The sequence below is a fragment of the Scyliorhinus canicula genome, chromosome 14 (assembly GCF_902713615.1).
Source record: "Scyliorhinus canicula chromosome 14, sScyCan1.1, whole genome shotgun sequence".
NCBI classification, from domain to species: Eukaryota; Metazoa; Chordata; class Chondrichthyes; order Carcharhiniformes; family Scyliorhinidae; genus Scyliorhinus; species Scyliorhinus canicula.
In genome coordinates, this window is record NC_052159.1 from 155166007 (window position 1) to 155186903 (window position 20897).

Consider the following 20897-nt stretch of genomic DNA (forward strand, 5'->3'; position numbering starts at 1 on the left):
ATTCCGGCGCCTGTCCGGAGAGGCTGGTACGGGAATTGAACCGTGCTGCTGGCCTGCTTGGTCTGCTTTAAAAGCCAGCGATTTAGCCTGGTGAGCTAAACCAGACCCTGATTCACTCCGCCACTAATTCAAAAGAACTTCACTGGTTGTGAAACACTTCGAAACGTCCTGAAATTGAGAAAGATGCTTTAGAAATCTGAGCCTTTCTGTATTTATTTGAACAGCAATTATCACTAAAAGGTTGTTTTAGGCTATCTGTTAAAGAAGTGTTGCTGATATTTTTTTAACAAATAGAGTTGAATACAGGAAAGAGATGGACGCTGGCCAGTCACACAATCCAGGAATTTAGTGTCATGTAGAAAGGAGCAAAGTGAGTGCATTTTGTGCAAGTGGTCCAAAGCTCATGAATACAACAAAACTTGTATTTATAGGTCACCTTCGACGCAGTTAAACATTTCAAAGCACTTCAACTACATTAGCCATCACAATTTGTCACCAGGTCTCAGAGGGGATCTCAGGGCAGGTGGTCAGTAGTGCGTCAGTCAAAGAGGTTGGTTTTAAGCCTTAGGAGGAGAGTAAATTAGAGAGGAAGGGAGGGAATTCCAGAGTTTAGGCCCCAGGCTGCAGAGGACACGGCCGCTGATGATGGAGCAAAGAAAATGGGGGACGTGCAAGACACCAGAATTGGAGGGTTGGTGGAGATCGCAGCTAGGAAAGGCATAGGGAGATTTGAACACAAGGGTACAGTTTTAGAATTAACGCATTACTGGATTCCAGGTCAGTGGTGACTCTCAGCAGGTAAAATGACGATGGGTGAGTAGTTTGGTGGAAGTTAGGATACAGGCAGCAGCAAAGTTTTGGATTAACTCAAGTCTGTGGATGATGCAAGATGGGAGGCAATGGGATCGATAAGTCTGCGGGTAACTAATGCATGGATGCTGGTCTCAGCAGCGCGTGCGTTGAGCCAGAATGGAGATGAGCGATATTACTGCCAGCACGATGGGGTGTGAGCAAAGCACAGCCAAAGTTGGTGTGAAGATGCATTCAAAGCAGACTGAATTCCCTAGAATTGGGAGCACCCAGCCACTGCAGAACTGTTTCTCGTTAATTGTAAATGGAAAATGACCAGCATTCACACTTTGGTCATCTGTGGGATGGATTTTCCAGGAAAGATGAAAACTACACATAAGTTAAGAAGATTTTAAAAAAAACATATCAGTTTACTTCTGTACAATATGTGCACGAACCATTGTGTAATGTATACATTGAAAATTGATCAGGATATGAATTGAGTTTCTTTTGCTGGATGTGGTCTTTCTTTCCCAGTATCATTGAGTACATTGTCTCTACAATCTGGCATCAGAGATTGTCCCTGTTGTATTCAACTGATTCACTGTCCCAGGTGTGCTATTGTCCTGTCCGGTCTTAACTCCACTTGAAATTGACACACTGATGGGCTGCCTGATCATCTTGAGGACGATGTTCCTGTAGCCCTTGCAGGCAAAGAAATAGATGAAAGGGTCCAGGCAGCAATTGAAGTTCATCACGGTAACAGTCACATGGAGAGCTATTTGAAACTCCAGTTGGCCGGGGCAGAGTATATTGTACCGCAGCTTTCTGATCATGTATTGCACAATGACCACATGGTATGGCGTGAAACATATGAAGAACACGAAGAGCACAAGTAGGATTACGTTGTTAGCTTTTCTGCTTCTTCCTGACCTTTCAGTCAAGGGGTTATCTCTTGCTGACCTGAAGAGTTTGGAACTGACTTTAGAATAACAAAACAGCATGATAGCCACAGGCAAGACGTAACCGATTATACACGCACCAAGCAGAATTTGTGGAAGGTTTGGAATAGACTCAAAATTTGGATATTCCATACATGTCAAGAAATTGTCTCCAATCTTTTTCGACATTTGCATAAACAGCAGTGGCAATGTCTGACAGAGAATAATGATCCACACAACAATGCAGATCTTTTTGACGTTGTGGACTTTTCTGAACTTCGAATAGCGAAACGGATATATTACAGCAAGCAGCCGGTCCAAACTTAAGCAGGTCATGAAACTTACGCTGGCATATATGTTGCTGTAACAAATTACTGCAGTAATTCTGCACATTGGTTCACCAAATGGCCAGTTAAATCCTCGTGCGTAGTATACTATTCGTGTGGGTAAAATGGCCGCGAAGAAAATGTCTGAGATCACCAGATTCATGGAGTAAAGTGTAGTTGAATTGATTTTTTTCTGCTTCTTCCTGATGGCAACTATGGCTAGGCCATTCCCAAAGACACCAACTAAGGATATGATGGAGTAGACTAGAGGTAGAACAATTCTGGCTGATTGGTGATGGGCGTACAGATTACATTGTGTAATGTTTGAAGAATTGTTGAGAAGAGTTGCGGAATTAGTCATGTTCAGGTGCACTTCCATTGGTTCTACGGAAACTGGAACTCCTGCAGCTATGTTAAAGAAGCAAAATCTTGTTTTTGTTCAGGATTTATCACAGATGTACCAATAACACAAAATCAACAGTTCATTTGAACAAGACAAAAGCAGCAAGTTGTTGTCATCTGGAAAATCCTCTCTGAAACAGCAGTGGAAGGAAATTCAACAGTAACTTGCAAAAAGGAATTGGATAAATAAAATAAACGCTATTCTTTCATGGGCTGTGGGCATTGTTGGCAAGACTCCTGATTGCCCTTGAACTAAGTGGCTTGCGAAGCCATTTCAGAGGTCAGTTAAAAGCTATGGGTTTGGAGTCACATGTAGGCCAGACCAGGTAACGATGGCAAATTTCCCTCCCGAAGGGACATCAGTGAACCTGATGGCTTTTCCCAACAATCAATGATAGTTGTCATGGACACCTTTGCTGAGACTTAATTTTCAATTCCAGATTTTAAAATTGAATTTATATTCCACCAGCTGCTGTGTGCTTGTCCAGTGAAATTACCACTGCCCCACTGTCTCTCTCTACGGCGGGCACATTTTTTTATAGGGGTACAGGGAAAGAGCAAGGAGTGCAGCATTAATTGGACAGCTCTTTCAAAGTGCCACCATGGGGATGATGGATGTGACTCTGTGATTTTATAATCGATAAATGTCTGGTTCCTTCCATGCAGTGAAACTTGTACGTAGAACTTCAAAAACATTTTAATTTTGCGGCAGACTTTGGTCATTTAAGTGCAAGATGATTTTTACTATGTGACTGCACAATTGTGTTTTATCTTGCTTGTAAGAAAGATTTTTGTACATTTGTTGAGGCATCGGAGAGGAAGGTTACTTGGAGACTGGAGAAGGACGGGTTGTGGTCCTCAGAGCACAGAAGGTTAAGTGGAGATGTAATAACGGTGTTCAAAATTATGAGGTGTTTTGACAGAATAAGTAAGGTGAAACTATTTCCACTGACAGGGGGGTCAGTAGCCAGAGGACGCATTCAAGGTAATTGGCAAAAAGAGAAAGGGGGAAGTGAGAAAGTTTTAAAACCTAATGAATTGTTATGATCTGCATCATGCTTCCTGTAAGGGCGGCGGAAGCAGATTCGATAGAAACGTTCATTGGGGAATTGGATAAGTGCTTGAAAGGAAAAAAGTTACAGGATTAGGAAGATGGCATTTCCAACAGTGCAGCACTCTTTCAGTAATGCACTGCTTAAGTCTCAAATCGGACTTGAATTCACAACCTTGTAACTCAGAGTGTTGGATATTATGTGAAGTCAGCATTAAACTTGGCATTGATACTTGGCCTGGATTTTTGATGTGAACTACCCCAGTTTACACGTGAGTGGTTCTTTGTTTGAATTAAAGAATGTTGCCAACAACCCTTTAACAATATTACAGGCCGAATCACCAGTCAGGTGGGAAGAAAATCAAAATTATTTTTTTTTTTTTTTATAAATTTAGATTACCCAATTATTTTTTCTATTAAGGGGCAATTTAGCGTGGCCAATCCACCTACTCTGCACATTTTTGGGTTGTGGGGGCGAAACCCACGCAGACACGGGGAGAATGTGCAAACTCCACACGGACAGTGACCCAGAGCCGGGATCGAACCTGGGGCCTCAGCGCCGTGAGGCGGTTGTGCTAACCACTAGGCCACCGTGCTGCCCAAAAATCAAAATTATGTTCAAAAGTTACTTACTGTTTTCCACGACGGCTTGCATATATTATACCTACAAAAAGGAAACACATTTAATATTTGTACTTTCATTGACTGAGGTATTTTCCTGTGATACTGACGATCCACAGGAATTCTGGTGATAAACCTTTTTTGGTAATTAATCAAATCATTTTCAATTGAACTTCAAACTACAAAAAAATTTCAATAAAGTAAAGCCTCTGTTTTTATTGATGTGATGATTTTATGATTGGCTGTGAAATCATTAAAAACCTTTAGCCTGCGAACCAAATGCTTCTCAACCCAGCTTTTAGCCACCTATTCAAATATCTTATTACGTGATTTGAAGTCACATTTCGTCGATAACCGTCCTGTGAACCACATTGGGCCTGTTCACTAAAATAGCAATGCATTAAAATATAAATGCAAATTGATTTATACAAATAAATTAAACTGCTGGTTTATTTCACTAGTCGTTTACCTGGTGAGGTCGATGAGGTAATGAAATGGCAGACATAGAGAAAATGTTTTTATTTGTGAGTGACCCTAAGTGTAAGGTAGTCACTGATAAATCCATTTAGGAGAACCATCTTTACCCCCAGCATGTTGAAAATGTGGAACTCGTTTCCATTACACCAAATTAGGCTGGTTTTCGTTAGAATTTAGGAGGTTAGGGGGTGATCAAGATATTAACAGGGAAAGTCGGGGTAGATAAACCATTTCCACAGGGTTGGAGATTCTAAAACCGGGGGGCATAGTCTACAAATTATGGCGAGACCATTCAGGAGAGATGTTAGGAAGCACTTCTTCACGCAAAGGGTGGTAGAGTTTTAGAACTCTCTCCCATAAACAGCAATTGAAGCTGGGACGGGTGTTCATTTTAAATCTGAGATAAATAGATTTTTGTTCAGCAAAGATATTGAGGGATATGGGCCAAAGGCAGGTGTAAAGCGTTAGGCCACAGATCAGCCATGATTTCATCAAATAGCTGGACAAGCTTGAAGGGCTGAATGGCCTCCTCCCATGTTCATATGGAGTAGTGAAGGTGAATAGCATGCATAAATTTGGGGAAGTGAGGTAAACAGTTGAGAGCAAAAGGAATATAAGATTATGATGATTAGATTGGAAGAAGAGGGATGGGAGGCGTTGTGTGGAGCATAAACACGGTGGGGACCTGTTGGGTCAAATGGCCTATTTCGGTACGATACATTCTCTGCTTGTTTCTTCAAATGGCGAATAGGCGGCTGCAAAATCTTTAAAACTAATGCACAGAGTCAAAGCCACATGATATGTCACCTATCCCTACAAATGTCTTTGAAAGGGCAAGTGGATATCCTGTGTTGTTCCTTTGAGGCCGAGCCATCATGAAGCTCTGTGACTACTCACACGCTGTATTCTGAAGCTAGTGTGTTACCTCGGAGCTGGACAGGGAGGAGCCTGGAGCTGGAGGGCGAGGAATCACTTGAGTCCAGCTGAAGCACGAGGGGACAGACCTGTGAGACCAAGGGTGGGGAGATGGAACAGTTGGGTTGGGATTGAGAAGGAAAGAACAAACTTGCTGCAGGAGTTCAGCTGCCCCAGGGAATGGAATAGATTGGTTGTCAAGAGTAACAAAGCATTTGATAAAATATGATATTTATGTCAGTCGAAGTTGCAAGACCAAGAGTGCCTCAAATGAATTTGTGGGTTTGTATATCTTATCTCGATGGCACGTGCATTGGAGTATTTGATCCATACCAGATTCTGTAGGTTTGAAATTAACATAATCAAAACAGATCTTCTCTATCTGTTATTGTGGGGAGAACGTCATGTTGATCATGATTAAGTGGATTGGCCATGCTAAATTGCCCCTTTGTGCCCAAAAGATTAGCTGGGGTCACGGGGATAGGGCAGGGACGTGGACTTAGGTAGGGTGCTCTTTCGGAAGGTCGGTGCAGAATCAGTGGTCTCCTTCTGCACGATAGGGATTCTACATTCTGGAAAAAATTAAATTGCCTTGTCGTTATCGAGTTGCTTTTTGTGGAAACTTTAAAGTTTGCACAAATTTACTGCCGTGGTTCCCACATTACAATATGTTCCTATGTTCCTGTTGGGTGTAAAGTCATTGAAGTGTCTGGTCAGCCACGTATTGAACAGCAGAGTGGGCTCGACAGATTGAATAGCCTACTCCTGTTCATAACAGTGATTATACTTAAAAAGAAAATATATTGTGTTGCTTTAAAGTGTTTTAGGACGTGCTGAGGTTGTAAAAGGAGCGATATAAACGCATTTCCGTCTTCCTTTAGGCAGAATATTTTTCAGATCTGAAAGTGTTTTCTGCATGATGATTGGTGAACAGTAACAGTGGAAAATACTGAATAAGAAAGAGAAAAAAGATAAGACGGGCAACCAATAAAATAAGAAAAAGGACAAATGTTCAAAAATAATAATTGGCAAATGCTCATGATTGGTGTCTCGCTGCTACTTTCATTACTGACAAGTTTTCATCCTATATATTTGTGAAGATGAGCCATTCTGACATTTAATTCAAAACCTGCACAAAACATAACGTCTGTGAAAGATTTGCAACAACATATATGTTTGCTCTTTCTTCCTTTCCGGTTTTTCTCTTTAACTCATATCTGTGCAAAAACCTCCAAGGTCTCTGCACTCCTCTAATTCTGGGCTTTTGCCTATGCCTGATGTGCATAGTTCTGCCAGTGGTGGCTCTGCCTTCAGCTGCCTGGGCACGAAGCTTTGGATTTCCTTCCCTGAACATCTACTTCACTCTCCTCCTTCGAAGACATTCTTTGAAACCTACTCTTTTTGGCCGAACTTTTGATCACTTTACAAGGGGTTCGGTGTCAAATGGAAGAAAATTAGAGGAAAAACCTTTGCTCGGCTTCGAGTACTTTCTGAAGTCAATTGAGCGTCACACAAATCCATCAGTGGGTGTGTAATTGGTCACCTTCTTCACTGCTCTACCTCTCCAGGTTCAAGCTCAATTCCCCCTTTCTCCGAACCACGCTTCCAGTGCTTCTCTCTCAAATTCTCCATACAATCACCCATTCTCCAAGGCGGTTCAATAACGTCCTTCTGTTCCTCCTATTTGATCTTTGTTCTTCTGTCCATCCTTCTAAATACCTTTTTCCACATCCTACCTCACCCAGTGCATGCTCAATCTGATACTTTTGCCCTTTCTCTGAGAATAAGAATGTTCTTCTGGTGCCATTGCCAACATGTGCATTACTTTTCTGATGCACCCAGCTTACTGTCTCCCTGCATCACAACCCTGCGCCTCAAAGCTTTCTAGAAGCCTAACTTCTCTTGCCGCAATTTCCGTATTTTGGCACCACGCTCCGTATAAATTTATTTGCTAATCCTAATTCAATGCACTCTCCAGGAACAGCACCTCATCATTCCATTAGGCACTTTGCCGGCTTTTTTGGGTCTCAAAATCGAATTCAACATCTCTCCATTTCTCCCATTTTCTCAGACAAGTGCTGGGAATGGCTGGGCTGTTGCCATTTTCACCTGCTCTGGATCTATCTTTCATTCCTTTATTTCCTCCATTACCACCTCTTTATGCCTTGCACTGTCATCATTTATGTCATTTAATCACTTTCCAACTCAGACCTTTGGTCCTGCGTCCCAGCCCAGCCCTTCCTTCTGGCTTTCTGCCTACTGAACTGTTCAATCTCTACCTTCTACCAGTTCTAATGAGAGGTTATTGTTCTGAAGCTTTAGCTGTGTTTCTCTCTCCACCGATGCAGTCTAATCTGTTGACTCTGTCCAGCATTTTCTATCTTTAATTCAGATTTCCGGCATCCGCAATATTTGGCTTTTTTTTTGTCTTGGCTGATCTTCTTAAATTCTCTGATTATTTTTTATGTATTTTGACAGGCTGTCGCATCGCTCGCTACGTTAGCACTTATTGCCCGTCCCTAATTGCCCTTGAGAAGGTGGAGGTGAGCTGCCTTCTTGAACCGCTGCAGCCCATGTGGTGTAGGTAAACCCGTAGTGCTGTTAGGGAGGGAGTTCCAGGATTTTGACCCAATCTGCTATGTTCTATGTTCTATGACAGTGAAGGAACAACGATATATTTCCAAATCAGGATGGTGAGTGGCTTGAAGGGGAACTTACAGTGGTGGTTTTCCCATATGTCTGCTGCCTTGTCCTTCTGGATGGTAGTGGCCATGGGTTTGGAAGATGCTGCCTAAGGTGCCTTGGTGAGTTCTTGCCACACGCTGCTCCTACTGTGTGTTGGTGGTTTAGGGAGTGAATGTTTGTTGATGGGGTACCAATCAAACGGGCTACTTTGTCCTGAATCATTTTGAGCTTCTTAAGTGTCGTTGGAGTTGCACTCATCCAGGCAAGTGGGAACCCCTGACTTGTACCTTGCAGATGGTGGACAGGCTTTGGGGAGTCAGGAGGTGAGTTACTGTATGCAGAATTCCCAGTCTCTGACCTGCTCTTGTAGCCACAGTATTTATATGGCTGGTCCAGTTCAGTTTCCGTTAATGGTAAAAAACACAGGTGTTGATAGTGGAGGATTTAGCCAAGGTAATAATGTTGAATGTCAAGGGAAGGTTCATTGTTTGGATTCTCTCTTGTTGGAGACAATTATTGCCTGGCACTGAAGATTGTTGCCAATACTTCAGGCTTGTCTTTCGCACTCATGTGCTGAGCTCCCTCATCATTGAGGGTGGGGATATTTGTGGAGTTTCCTCCTCTTTCTACCTGTTTAAATTGCTCCCACTATTTTTGGCTGTATGTGGCAGGACTGCAGAGCTTAGAGCTAATCCATTGGTTGTAGGATCACTTCGCTCTGTCTGTTGCAAGCTCCTTTTGTTGTTTGGCGCGCAAATAATCCTGTGTTGTAGCTTCACCAGAGTGACACCTCATTCTTAGGTACGCCCGGTGCTAATCATGGCATACCCTCTTCACTGAACCAGGGTTGATCCCCTGGCTTGATGGTAATGGTAGATTCTGGAACATGCCGGGCCATGAGGTTACAGATTGTGGTTGTATCGCCTTCTGCTGATGGCCCAGAGTCCTTCACAGATGCCCAACTTTGGGTTGCTTGATCCCTTTGTAGTTATACCCTTTAGCAAGGTGGTCGTGCCACACCAGGTGATGGAGCATACCCTCAATCCGAAGACGGGACTTTGTCTCCACAAGGACTGTGCGGTGATCATTCATCCCAATACTGTCATGGACAGATATATCTGTGACAGGTCAATTGGTGAGAACAAGGTCAAGTAGGTTTTCCCTCTTGTCAGTAATCGTGCTATTGGGTCACACTTGGTGATGGAGATTGAAGTCACATTCTGCACCCGTACCACCCTCAGTGCTTCCTCCAAAAGATGTTCAACATGGAGGAGTACTGATTCATCAGCTAAGATTGGATGGTAGGTTGTAATCAGTAGGAGAGTTTCCTTTATGGGGTTCAGAGTCAATGCTGAGAACTCCCAGGATAACTCCCTCTTGACTGCATACCACTGCTGCACCACCTCTGCCTTGCTTTTGGCTCCGGACATACCCAGGGATGGTGATGGTGGTGCCTGATGCATTGTCTGTAATGAGTATGACTATGTCAGATTGCTTGATTAGTCTGTGGGACAGCTCTCCCAATTGTGGCACAAGACCCAGATTTTAGAAAGAACGGTTTTGCAGGGTGTTTCTGCTGCCCAAGTCAATGCTGGATCCATCCGGTTTGACTCCTTTTTGTCGACTTTGTCGAGGTTTTGATAAAAATGAGTGGCTTGTAAAGCCATTGCAGAGGGCATTTTAAATCAACCACATTAGTGTGGATCAGGAGTCACATGTGGGCCAGACCAGGTAAGCACGGCAGATTTTCTTCCCTCAAGGACATTCGGAAACCAAATAGGCTTTTACAACAATGGTCACCATTATCAAGACTAACTTTTCAATTCCAGATTTATTCACTGAATTTAAATTCCACCAGCTGCCATGGTGGGATTTGGACCCATGGCCCCAGAGCATTAACCTGGGCCTCTGAATTGCTAGTCCGCACACTATGGCACAACCTCCCTTCTCCAGTCAGTGTCCTCTTCCTCCTTTTAACGTTTCTCCATTGTGCCTCCAAGCTCCCACCTCCAAGGCTCATCTGTCCATCAACAGCCGTAATACTTCCCCAATCTTTAAATTATTCAATTGTTCCCCAGTTAGTAAAATGCTCACTCTTTCAGCTACATTCTCAAGAATCTTTGTAACTTTGGTTATTTGCCTTCATTCCAAAATCTGTTGTTGCAAACAACTTGTCCATTTGTGCCATTTGCCTCCAAGGCGTTGTCACCAGCAGCTATGATAACTTTCACTCGCTAACCTTCACTTTTCACTCCTTCCTCTACACAGCATAGAACCTTGGTTAGACCGCACTCGGAGTACTGTGTACCATATTACCAAATCATATGAGGGTGCTGGAGAAGGTGCAAAATAAGACTTATCAATGTAATATCCAGACCTTGCATTTATTAGGAAAGACTGAACAGGATGGGACTTTTTTTCTCTTAAAAAATGTTTTCAAAATGCTTTTCTTTTGAGCCTGTTAGTCAAATTGCACAATCAGAAGGTGGTATGCCCACACTCTAAAATGGCAGTCATACTATATTACACTGGCTGTAAACCGGTACTTGTGATATCTTACTCATCCTGGTGTTCGAATCCCTACTGCCTCTTTCTATCGCTGCCGCATCCTCCACATCTGCTCTCCCCCTGCAGAATTGACCTCACGCGCATCCTCAATTTCCGTTGCCCCATCAGTAACTGTTGTTTCAGCTGTCTCAGTCCGTAGCTCTGGAATCTTTATTTATTCATGGGGCGTGGGCGTCGCAGGCTGTGCCTGCATGTGTTGACCATCCCTAAATTGCCCTTGAGGAGACAGTTAAGAGTCAACCACATAGCTGTGGGCCTGGAGTCACATGTAGCCCCGACCGGATAAGGACGGCAGATTCCCTTCCCAAAAGGACATTAGTGAACCAGATGGGTTTTTACGACAATTGACAATGGTTTCATAGTCATCATTCCATCTATAAACCTCTCAGCACCTAAACGCCTCATTTCTTCTTCAAGACAGTCATTAAAACCTACTCCCAGACCTGTCCTATTCATAGAGTCTTACAGAACAGAAAAGTCCCATCGGCCCATCGAATCTGCACCAGCAATAACTACCCCAAATCTCACGCTAATCCCACTTGCCAGCACTTGCCACATATCCTTAAATGTGATGGTGTTTCAGGTGCTCATCCAAGTGCTTTCTAAAGGTTGTGAGGTTTCTAGACTCCACTATCATCCCAGGCAGTGCTTCCCAGATTCTTGCCACCCTCTGAGTCATTTTTTTCTCTCAAATCCACATGGAATCTCCTGCCCCTTACCCTAAAACTATGACCCCTTTTGACTGACCCTTCAACCAAGGGGAACAGCTGCTTCCGATTTAATGTTTGCTTCTTTTGCTCTCTGTCAGTTTTTAATCTGCTGACGTTCCTATGAAGGACTTGAAAAGTTGTATTCATAGAATTTACAGTGCAGAAGGAGGCCATTCAGCCCATCGAGTCTGCACCTGCTCTGGGAAAGAGCACCCTACCCAAGGTCAACACCTCCACCCTTTCCCAATAACCCAGTAACCCCACCCATCACTTTATTACTGGTATTACTTTAAAGGTGCTACATAAATGTAGGTTATTGTTTGGAAAGAAATAGAAATAAGAAGCAGAGTTGTTAAACCTGTACGGAACCTTTGTTAGACTGCACTTGGCGCACTGTGAGCAGTTCTGCTCTCCATAATACAAGAAGGATGATGTGGCGTTGGACTGGGGTGGGCACAATAAGAAGTCTTACAACTTTAACCTAGTGTTGTAAAACTTCTTACAAGAAGGATGTAGAGACTCTGAAAGACATGCAAGAACAACTTGCAAGGATGATACCAGGCCTGAGAGGATGCAACTGTCAAGCATCAGAGAAGTAGAAGTGGGGAGTTCTTCTCTCTATAAAAGAGAAGGCTGACACGTGTCCTAATAGAGATCTGTAAAATTCAGACTGGGTTCGATAGGGGGAGCCAAATCTAGTGGCCACAATTATAGGCCAACCATGAGTAAATCTATGAAGGATTTCAGGCAAGATTTAGAACATAGAACATAGAACAGTACAGCACAGAACAGGCCCTTCGGCCCTCGATGTTGTGCCGAGCAATGATCACCGTACTTAAACCCACGTACCCGTATACCCGTAACCCAACAATCCCCCCATTAACCTTACACTACGGGCAATGTAGCATGGCCAATCCACCTAACCCGCACATCTTTGGACTGTGGGAGGAAACCGGAGCACCCGGAGGAAACCCACGCACACACGGGGAGGACGTGCAGACTCCACACAGACAGTGACCCAGCCGGGAATCGAACCTGGGACCCTGGAGCTTTATTTCGAGAATCATAAATCCTTTATCCCGAGAGTGGTGCAAAGGTCAAACTCATTACCACAGGGAGGGGTTGAGGCGAATACTGTAGTATAGATACATTCAAGGGGAAACTGGATAAACACACCAGGGAGAAAGGAATAGATTGAGGTGTTGATATGGTGAGATAAAGAGGGGGTGGACGGAGGCTCATGTGGAACAAAACACCAGCACAGACCAGCTGGGCTGAAAGGTTCTTCCTAATTCTGTTCGACTCTGAAATCCTGGAAGACCTGCTGTGAATCTGAGGAGGCACTGGAGGGATGAGCGACTGGGAGGTGGGAATTTGAGGCTGTTGAATTCCGGAGATGGGTATTTCAGATTGCTGAGGAAGAAGAGAGTATGTGAGTGAAATGGACAGGAAAGGAGGGAGGGGGCATGAGCTCACATGTCTGTTTTATGAACTATATAAAATTGGCACTTGCTCCTTCCTTCAAGCTGTTCCTCACTTACTAAACACCTGTTTGAAAATAATAATATACTGCAAAGAGAGTGCAATATTTGCAAACGTTTGGATAAGCAACTGATACTTTTAAGGGAAAGTTAAGCATATGAAAGGGAAAAGAATATTAGGGTGTGATGATAAGGTCAGATTAATTATGGTTGGAGGAAACAAGAGAATCTAATCATTGCCCCTTGACATTCAATGGCATTACCATCGCTGAATCCTCACAATCAACATCCTGCGGTTGACCGATGATTTTAAACTGAACTGAACTAGCCATATTAATACTGTGGCTACCAGGGCAGGTCAAAGGCTAGGAATCCTACGGCGAGTAATTTACCTTCTGACCCCAAAGCCTGTCCACCATCTACAAGGCACAAGTCAGGAGTGTAATGGAATATTCTCCAATTACCTGGATGACTGCAGCTCCAACAACACTCAAGAAGCTCAACACCATCCAGGACAAAGCAGCCCCGCTTGGTTGCTCCCCCCTTCCACAAGCATTCACTCCCTCCACCACCGACGAACAATGGCAGCCGTGTGTACCATCTACAAGATGCACTGCAGGTGCGGCATGGTGGCACAGTGGTTAGCACTGCTGCCTCACAGCGCCAGGGACCCGGGTTTGATTCCTACCTCCGGTGATTGTGTGAAGTTCGCACGTTCTCCCCATGTCTATGTAGGTTTCCTCCGGGTGCTCTAGTTTCCTCCCACAGTCCAAAGATGTGCAATTTAGGTGGATTGGCCATGCTAGATTGCCCCTTAGGGTGTGGTTAAAGGAATTGGACAGTGGATTGGGCCTGGATAGGGTGGTTTTTCAAAGGGTCGGTGTAGACCTGATGGGCTGAATGGCCTCCTTCTGCACTGTAGGGATTCTATGATAACTCACCAAGGTTCCTGTGACAGCACCTTCCAAACCCATGATCACTACCAAATCGAAGGGCAAGAGTAGCAGATACCTGGGAACCCCACCACCTGGAGGTTCCCCTCCAAGTTACTCACTCCCTGACTTGGAAATATATCGCTGTTCCTGACTGTCGCTCAGGCAACACCCTGGAACTCCCTCCCTAACAGCACAGTGGGTTTACCTACATCTCGAGGACTGCAGCGGTTCAAGAAGACAACTCAACACCACCTTCTGAAGGGCAACGAGGGATGGGTAATAAATGCTGGCCCAATCAGTGACACCCACATCCCGTAAATTAATTTAAAAAAATAAAATGATAATTTGAAGGGCATTAACACAAATGTAGACAGAATCACCCGAATTGGTGCTGCAAGTATGATGTAATACATCTGCCAGATGCACTGCAACAACCCACCAATCCATCAGCACTGTCCAAACTTGTGACCTCTACCGCCTAGAATGACAAATGCCGCAGCTGCATGGGAACACCACCCGCAATTTCCCCTCCAAACCAGACACTTTTCCTTCAATGTCGCTGGGTCAAATTCCTGGAACTCCCTCCCTAACAGCACAGTGGGTGTACCTACACCACATGGACTGCAGCGGTTCAAGAAGGCAGCTCACCACCACTTTCACAAGAGCAACTGGGGATGAGCAACAATGCTGGCCTAGCCAGCAATGTCCACGTTACATGGAAGAATAAAAATAAATCTTTTTTTTTCTGATTCGAGACTACCCGTCTTAGGGGCACACCCTTCCTGTGACCACCCTGTCTAGTCCTGTTAGAATTGTATAGGCTTCAATGAGATCCCTCCCCCCTCATTCTTCTGAACTACAGCGAATATAATTCAAATCCACTCAATCTCTTGTCATATGTCAGTCCTCCTACCCCAGGAATCAGTCTGGCGAACCTACGCTGCACATTATTAGTGATAAATGGGTGGGGCAGCACGGTGGCGCAGTGGTTAGCATTGCTGCCTCACGCTGCCGAGGTCCCAGGTTCAATCCCAGCTCTGGGTCACTGTCCGTGTGGAGTTTGCACATTCTCCCCGTGTTTGCGTGGGTTTCGCCCCCACAACCCAAAGATGTGCAGGGGATGAGCAACAATGCTGGCCTAGCCAGCAATGTCCACGTTACATGGAAGAATAAAAATAAATCTTTTTTTTTCATACTCTGGCCAGGTTTGCAAAGAAACATAGATAAAAGGGGCAGGAGTGACCATTCAGCCCTTCGGGCTTACTACAACATTCATTATGGTGGCTGATCATTCAACTCGGTAACCAGTCCCTGCTTTCCCCCCATATCCTTTGATTCTTTTAGCACAAGAGCTATATCAAACTCATTGAAAGCACACAATGTTTTGACCTCAACTGGTTTCTGTGGTAGAGAATTCCACAGCCTCACCACTCTCTGGGTGAAATTTCTCCATATCACAGTCCAAAATGATTTACCCTGTATCCTTAAACTGTGACCCCTGATTCGAGACTACCCGCCTTAGGGGCACATCCTTCCTGTGACCACCCTGTCTAGTCCTGTTAGAATTGTATAGGCTTCAATGAGATCCCTCCCCCCTCATTCTTCTGAACTCCAGCGAATATAATTCAAATCCACTCAATCTCTTGTCATATGTCAGTCCTCCTACCCCAGGAATCAGTCTGGCGAACCTACGCTGCACATTATTAGTGATAAATGGGTGGGGCAGCACGGTGGCGCAGTGGTTAGCATTGCTGCCTCACGCCGCCGAGGTCCCAGGTTCGATCCCAGCTCTGGGTCACTGTCCGTGTGGAGTTTGCACATTCTCTTCATGTCTGCGTGGGTTTCACCCCCACAACCCAAAGATGTGCAGGGTAGGTGGATTGGCCACGCTAAATTGCCCCTTAATTGGAAAAAAATAATAATTGGGTACTTTAAATTAAAAAAGAAAATTTGTGATTATGCTAATTCACTTTGTGTCAGCTCAAGGCATCCAAATAATTAGGTCCATGCCCTTTAAAAAAAAAAATAACCTAATGTGCTAATTAATTACTCATTTTACCAATGCGGGGATAACTAATTTTCATGTGCAGGAGATACAGCCTGGAACAAGTACAACGCAATTTAGACTATTCATTTTACGTTCTCTGCAATTTTACCACTTGCCAATTTAATTCTGGTCATGACAAGTGTTCTAATTCTTGGAAGGATGCAGCACGACCTGAACGAGCCCTACATTAATACATGTGTAACCACAAATGTCAAGCATGATCGCATAATTATTTCTCACTTGTTCTCCCCTATTTCTAGCCTTCTAAACTCTATTTTCTTAACCTTCATTCAACTTTATTTGTCAGAAATGAAAACTTTTAATAGCTTTTGTTTTTTTTTTAAGAACTCATTTTTGAAAAAGAAATTTCACAAACAGAGCTGAAATGATCCAAATGCACACCGTAAATCAGCACACTATCTAAACGCAGCATCTGAGAATCATGCTCATGTGTAACGCATTTGATGAAAACCCAGGGATAGACAAGTCAAAGTCTTGTTTTACATGGAGAATGGGATAGTCTGCTCTTTAAAATAACTTTTAAGCAGTATCAATTAAACTACATGTTAAACTTGATGAGCTTTGAATAAGAGTCAATACTTACACACTGAACTCTTCTGTCCCGAGGACCTATCCTCTGATCTTGTGATGAATTGTGTCAAATTTCAGATCGTGAGCACTGAAAGTACCTGCCTCGAATCAGATAAAAGTAGTTTTGACGTGTTGGCTTTTTAAAAAAACTATGAGCAAAATCTTTGAATAGCTTATCAGTTTCCTGTGGTTTCGGCGCTGTTCCATGAGAGTGTGCAACCCTTTGTCCATCAAATTCTGAGAAGTGAAACTTGAAACGATTCTTACTCACAGAGTGTGCACTGCGGTCCAAAATTCCTGCCAATTATAGACACACAATGGCTCAGAATTTGGAGAAGTGTGACATCTCATGCACACCCAGTTATTTAGATTATTTTCTTCAAACTTCAGCTTGAATATCCACCCCCCCCCCCCCCCCCCCCCCCCAAAACCTGGAAGTGTGAGCTGATCAGGAGGCAGCAGGACATGGAACCTTGGTGAATTACGGGACCAGCAGTCTTATTTCCTGAATCGGCGAGCTTTGAGAGATTGGAAAAGAAAACAGAGAATCAACGCACCCATGGCGAGTGTACAGACCAACAATACCAACTCCCAATACTTCCAGCTGCACAGGGGCACCAGACAAGGATGCCCACTGTCCCCGCTGCTGTTCGCACTAGCAATTGAACCGCTAGCAATCGCGCTCAGGGCAGCAAAAAATTGGAGGGGGATTCGAAGGGGAGGTAGAGAGCACAGAGTCTCACTCTATGCGGATGATCTGCTCCTCTATATCTCGGACCCACAAAGCAGCATGGACGGAATCATCGCGCTCCTGAAAGAGTTTGGAGCCTTCTCGGGCTACAAACTCAACATGAGCAAAAGTGAGATCTTCCCAGTACACCCGCAAGGGGGGGGGGGGGCAGCACTAAAGGGGCTGCCGTTCAATCAAGCCCGACATAAATTCCGCTACCTGGGGATCCAAATAGCCCATGACTGGAAAGGGATCCACAAATGGAACCTCACCAGCCTGACGGAGGAAGTTAAAAAGGACCTGCAAAGATGGAACACACTCCCGCTCTCCCTCGCGGGGAGAGTTCAGACGATCAAAATGAACGTACTGCCCAGGTTCCTCTTCCTGTTTAGATCCATTCCGATCTACATCCCCAAGGCCTTTTTCAAAGCGCTGGACAAACTCACCATGGCGTTCGTATGGGGGGGTAAAAATGCTAGGATCCCAAAGAAGGTCTTACAAAAAACAAAAACCAGGGGAGGGCTAGCCCTCCCGAATCTACAATTCTACCACTGGGCAGCAACAGCCGAGCGAGTAAGGGGATGGATCCAGGAGCCAGAGGCTGAGTGGGTGCGTGCGGAGGAGGCCTCCTGCATGGGAACCTCCCTCCGGGCCCTCGCCACGGCAGCACTCCCATCCCCACCCAAAAAACACTCCAGCAGCCCAGTGGTGACAGCCACCCTCCAATCCTGGAACCAACTGCGGCAGCAACTTGGCCTGACCAAAATGTCGAACAGGGCTCCCATCTGCAACAACCATAGGTTCACACCAGCACTGACTGACGCCACCTTCAAAAGGTGGAGGCAGGACGGGGGGACACTGACAGTCAGGGACCTATACACGGACGACAGGATCGCAACACTGGACGAACTGACAGAGAAGTTTCAGCTAGCTGGGGGGAACGAGCTACGGTACCTGCAGCTCAAAAACTTCCTACGAAAGGAGACAAGGACGTACCCACAACCGCCACGACAGACACTACTGGAAGACCTACTGGACGCAAGTATCCTAGAGAAAGGGAACTGTAGTGACATGTATGACCGACTGGTAGATAGGGACGACACCGTACTGGACGCAACAAGAAGGAAATGGGAGGACGACCTGGGGATGGAGATAGGGTGGGGACTCTGGAGCGAAGCACTGCATAGGGTCAACTCCACCTCCACGTGCGCAAGGCTCAGCCTGACGCAACTAAAAGTGGTACATAGAGCCCACTTAACAAGAACCCGTATGAGTAGGTTCTTCCCGGAGGTGGAAGACAGATGTGAACGGTGCCAAAGAGGCCCGGCCAACCACGCCCACATGTTCTGGTCTTGCCCCAGACTCGTGGAGTACTGGACAGCCTTCTTCGAGGTTATGTCCAAAGTGGTGGGAGTGAGGGTGGAGCCATGCCCGATAGTGGCGGTCTTCGGGGTTTCAGAACAGCCAGATCTATTCCTGGGGAGGAGGGCGGACGCCCTTGCCTTTGCCTCCCTGATCGCCCGCCGTAGAATCCTGTTTGGCTGGCGGTCAGCAGCACCGCCCAGAGCTGCGGATTGGCTGTCCGACCTCTCGGAATCTCTCCAAATGGAGAAAATCAAATTTGCCATCCGAGGGTCGGACGACGGCTTCCACAGAACGTGGGAGCCATTCATGCAACTGTTCCGGGACCTATTTGTGGCCAATGTACAAGAGGAAGAATAGTCGGGGGAAGGTAGCGGGAGGGGCTACAGGTTCGGTACGGGGGTTCGATGGCTAGCTAAGGCCCAAAACCAAACTAAATAAACATGTTGGGGGGGGGGGGGGGGGGGGCGGGCACAGTTACTACTACGAAGATGCTTACCTGTAAATATGTATGTTAATTTTTGCGTGTTTGTTTGTTGTTTTTTTTCTCCTAACAATTTGTAATTTGTTCAATATAAAATATGAAAACTGAATAAAAACATTTATAAAAAAAAAAGAAAACAGAGAATGATTCCGAAGGAAATAGGATTAATTAAGGACAAATCAGGTAGAGAACGAGAAACAGAGGGCAGGAAAGCAAAATATTGGACGAGGGCAAAGAGGACAAAGAACGCACAGGAAATAAATAAATCCTTTTAGAAATTTGAGTAATCGCTAAGAAGAACTTTTTACGGGCAGGATTGAGACTGCACAATTCCCTTTCTATGAGGTTCGGTGGTATCGTGATAGCCACAAACGTGCCATTCAAGGGCTACTTACGCTGTTAAGTACCAGCCCTAACTTCCTCTGCCATGTTTATAGGTAACTAATATAAATGTAGCAATCTCACGAAACTCACGAGGCGGTTGAGGATGAGTTGCTGTTTTCCCAAGACGAGCAGAGCAAATAATCCAGCCTCATGCGGTGATTCACGACTCACTGGGAATCCCTTCATCAGGACAAGTGGCTGGAGAATTTACACATTCGTCACTGTGAGCACCGCTAAACTCACTGGCAGCACATCCTGGGACACGGTGTTCAACATAACCGGATCACCATTCCACATTCACAAGGCGGATTGTGAGAAAACCTGACCCGATGTGAAAGTACAAAAAGGAGAAAGTGCCCTCTTCGTGTATTGTCACAAGTTGCCTGCTGTTTGCTTACAGGGTTCAGTCAGACTGGTTGGTCTGAATCATGTGGTAACAAAGCCGCAGAAAATGCTGTCCATGCAGCAGGATTCATTTCAAAAGGGATAGAATTGAAAAGCAGAACTTGGATGTTGAACGTGTCCAGAACCTTGGCGTGCTGTGCACTGTTCTCGTCTGCATATTTCGAAAAGCATACAGAGGCGCGAGAGAAGGTGTATAAAAAAACATTGCAGAACTGAGAGGTGAGAACTAACATGAAAGATTGAACAGGCTGGGGCTCTGAAAAGAATTGAGTAATGGTCTGATAGAGATCGTTAAAACGATGACAGTGTTCAATAGGATAGACATAGATAGAGAAGGTGTTGGAAGAGTTCAAAACTAGGGGACATAAATCTGATAATCATGAATAAACACATAAAGGAATTCAGGAATAGCTTCCCCTTGGAGTGATTAAAATGTGGAACTTGCTACCAAAAGGTGTATTTTTAAATGTAATTTAATTACAAAAGGAACAGTAACATACACAACACGCTCAATCACCTAAAGTTTGTACAGTTTTTCCCATTTTACCCTTACCCTTCCCCCTCCCCGTGACAAACATTTCTTCAAACATTCTCATGAACAACCCCCGCTGTGCCTCAAAGCCCTCCTCCGACCCCCTCAACTCAAATTTGATCTTTTCCAATCAAAAGGGGTATTTGAGCCCCATAGCATAGATGAGTTTAATAGGAAGTTAGGTAAGTAGATGAGGGAGAAAAGAATGGAAAGTTATGGTGATAGGATGGAAAGAGGCCTCTTATGGACACTTTGGGCTGGCATTTCTTTTTAAATTTAGAGTACCCAATTCCTTTTTCCAGTTAGGGGGCAATTTAAGGTGGTCAACCACCCACCCTGCACATCTTTGCGTTGTGGGGGTGAGACCCACGCAGACACGGGGAGAATGTGCAAACTCCACACGGACAGTGACCCGGGGCTGGGATTTAACCCGGGTCCTCGGCGCCGTGAGGCAGCAGTGC

General features: G+C 44.9%; 2 protein-coding genes across 2 annotated transcripts in view; one reads left to right on the forward strand and one right to left on the reverse strand.

The window, feature by feature from the left end:
- The window catches only part of ubac2 (UBA domain containing 2), a 247143-nt gene that overhangs the window by 99399 nt on the left and 126847 nt on the right, over positions 1 to 20897 (forward strand). The gene's annotated exons all lie outside the window — the stretch shown is intronic.
- LOC119977094 (G-protein coupled receptor 183-like) lies at positions 1187 to 20013 on the reverse strand. Its single transcript, XM_038817687.1, has 4 exons — positions 19590 to 20013; positions 16553 to 16637; positions 4143 to 4173; positions 1187 to 2464 (listed from the first exon to the last, which is right to left on the reverse strand). The coding sequence occupies exons 3-4, from the start codon at positions 4162 to 4164 to the stop codon at positions 1347 to 1349; spliced, it is 1140 nt and encodes a 379-aa protein (XP_038673615.1). The 5' UTR covers positions 4165 to 4173; positions 16553 to 16637; positions 19590 to 20013; the 3' UTR covers positions 1187 to 1346.

Excerpts from the sequence above, each read along its gene's own strand:
- LOC119977094 (XM_038817687.1), bottom strand. The coding sequence starts at position 4,164 with ATGCAAGCCGTCGTGGAAAACA. Across the intron at positions 2,465-4,142 it reads GCAAGCCGTCGTGGAAAACA|CTGCAGGAGTTCCAGTTTCC; the intron begins GTAAGTAACTTT and ends TCTTTAACATAG.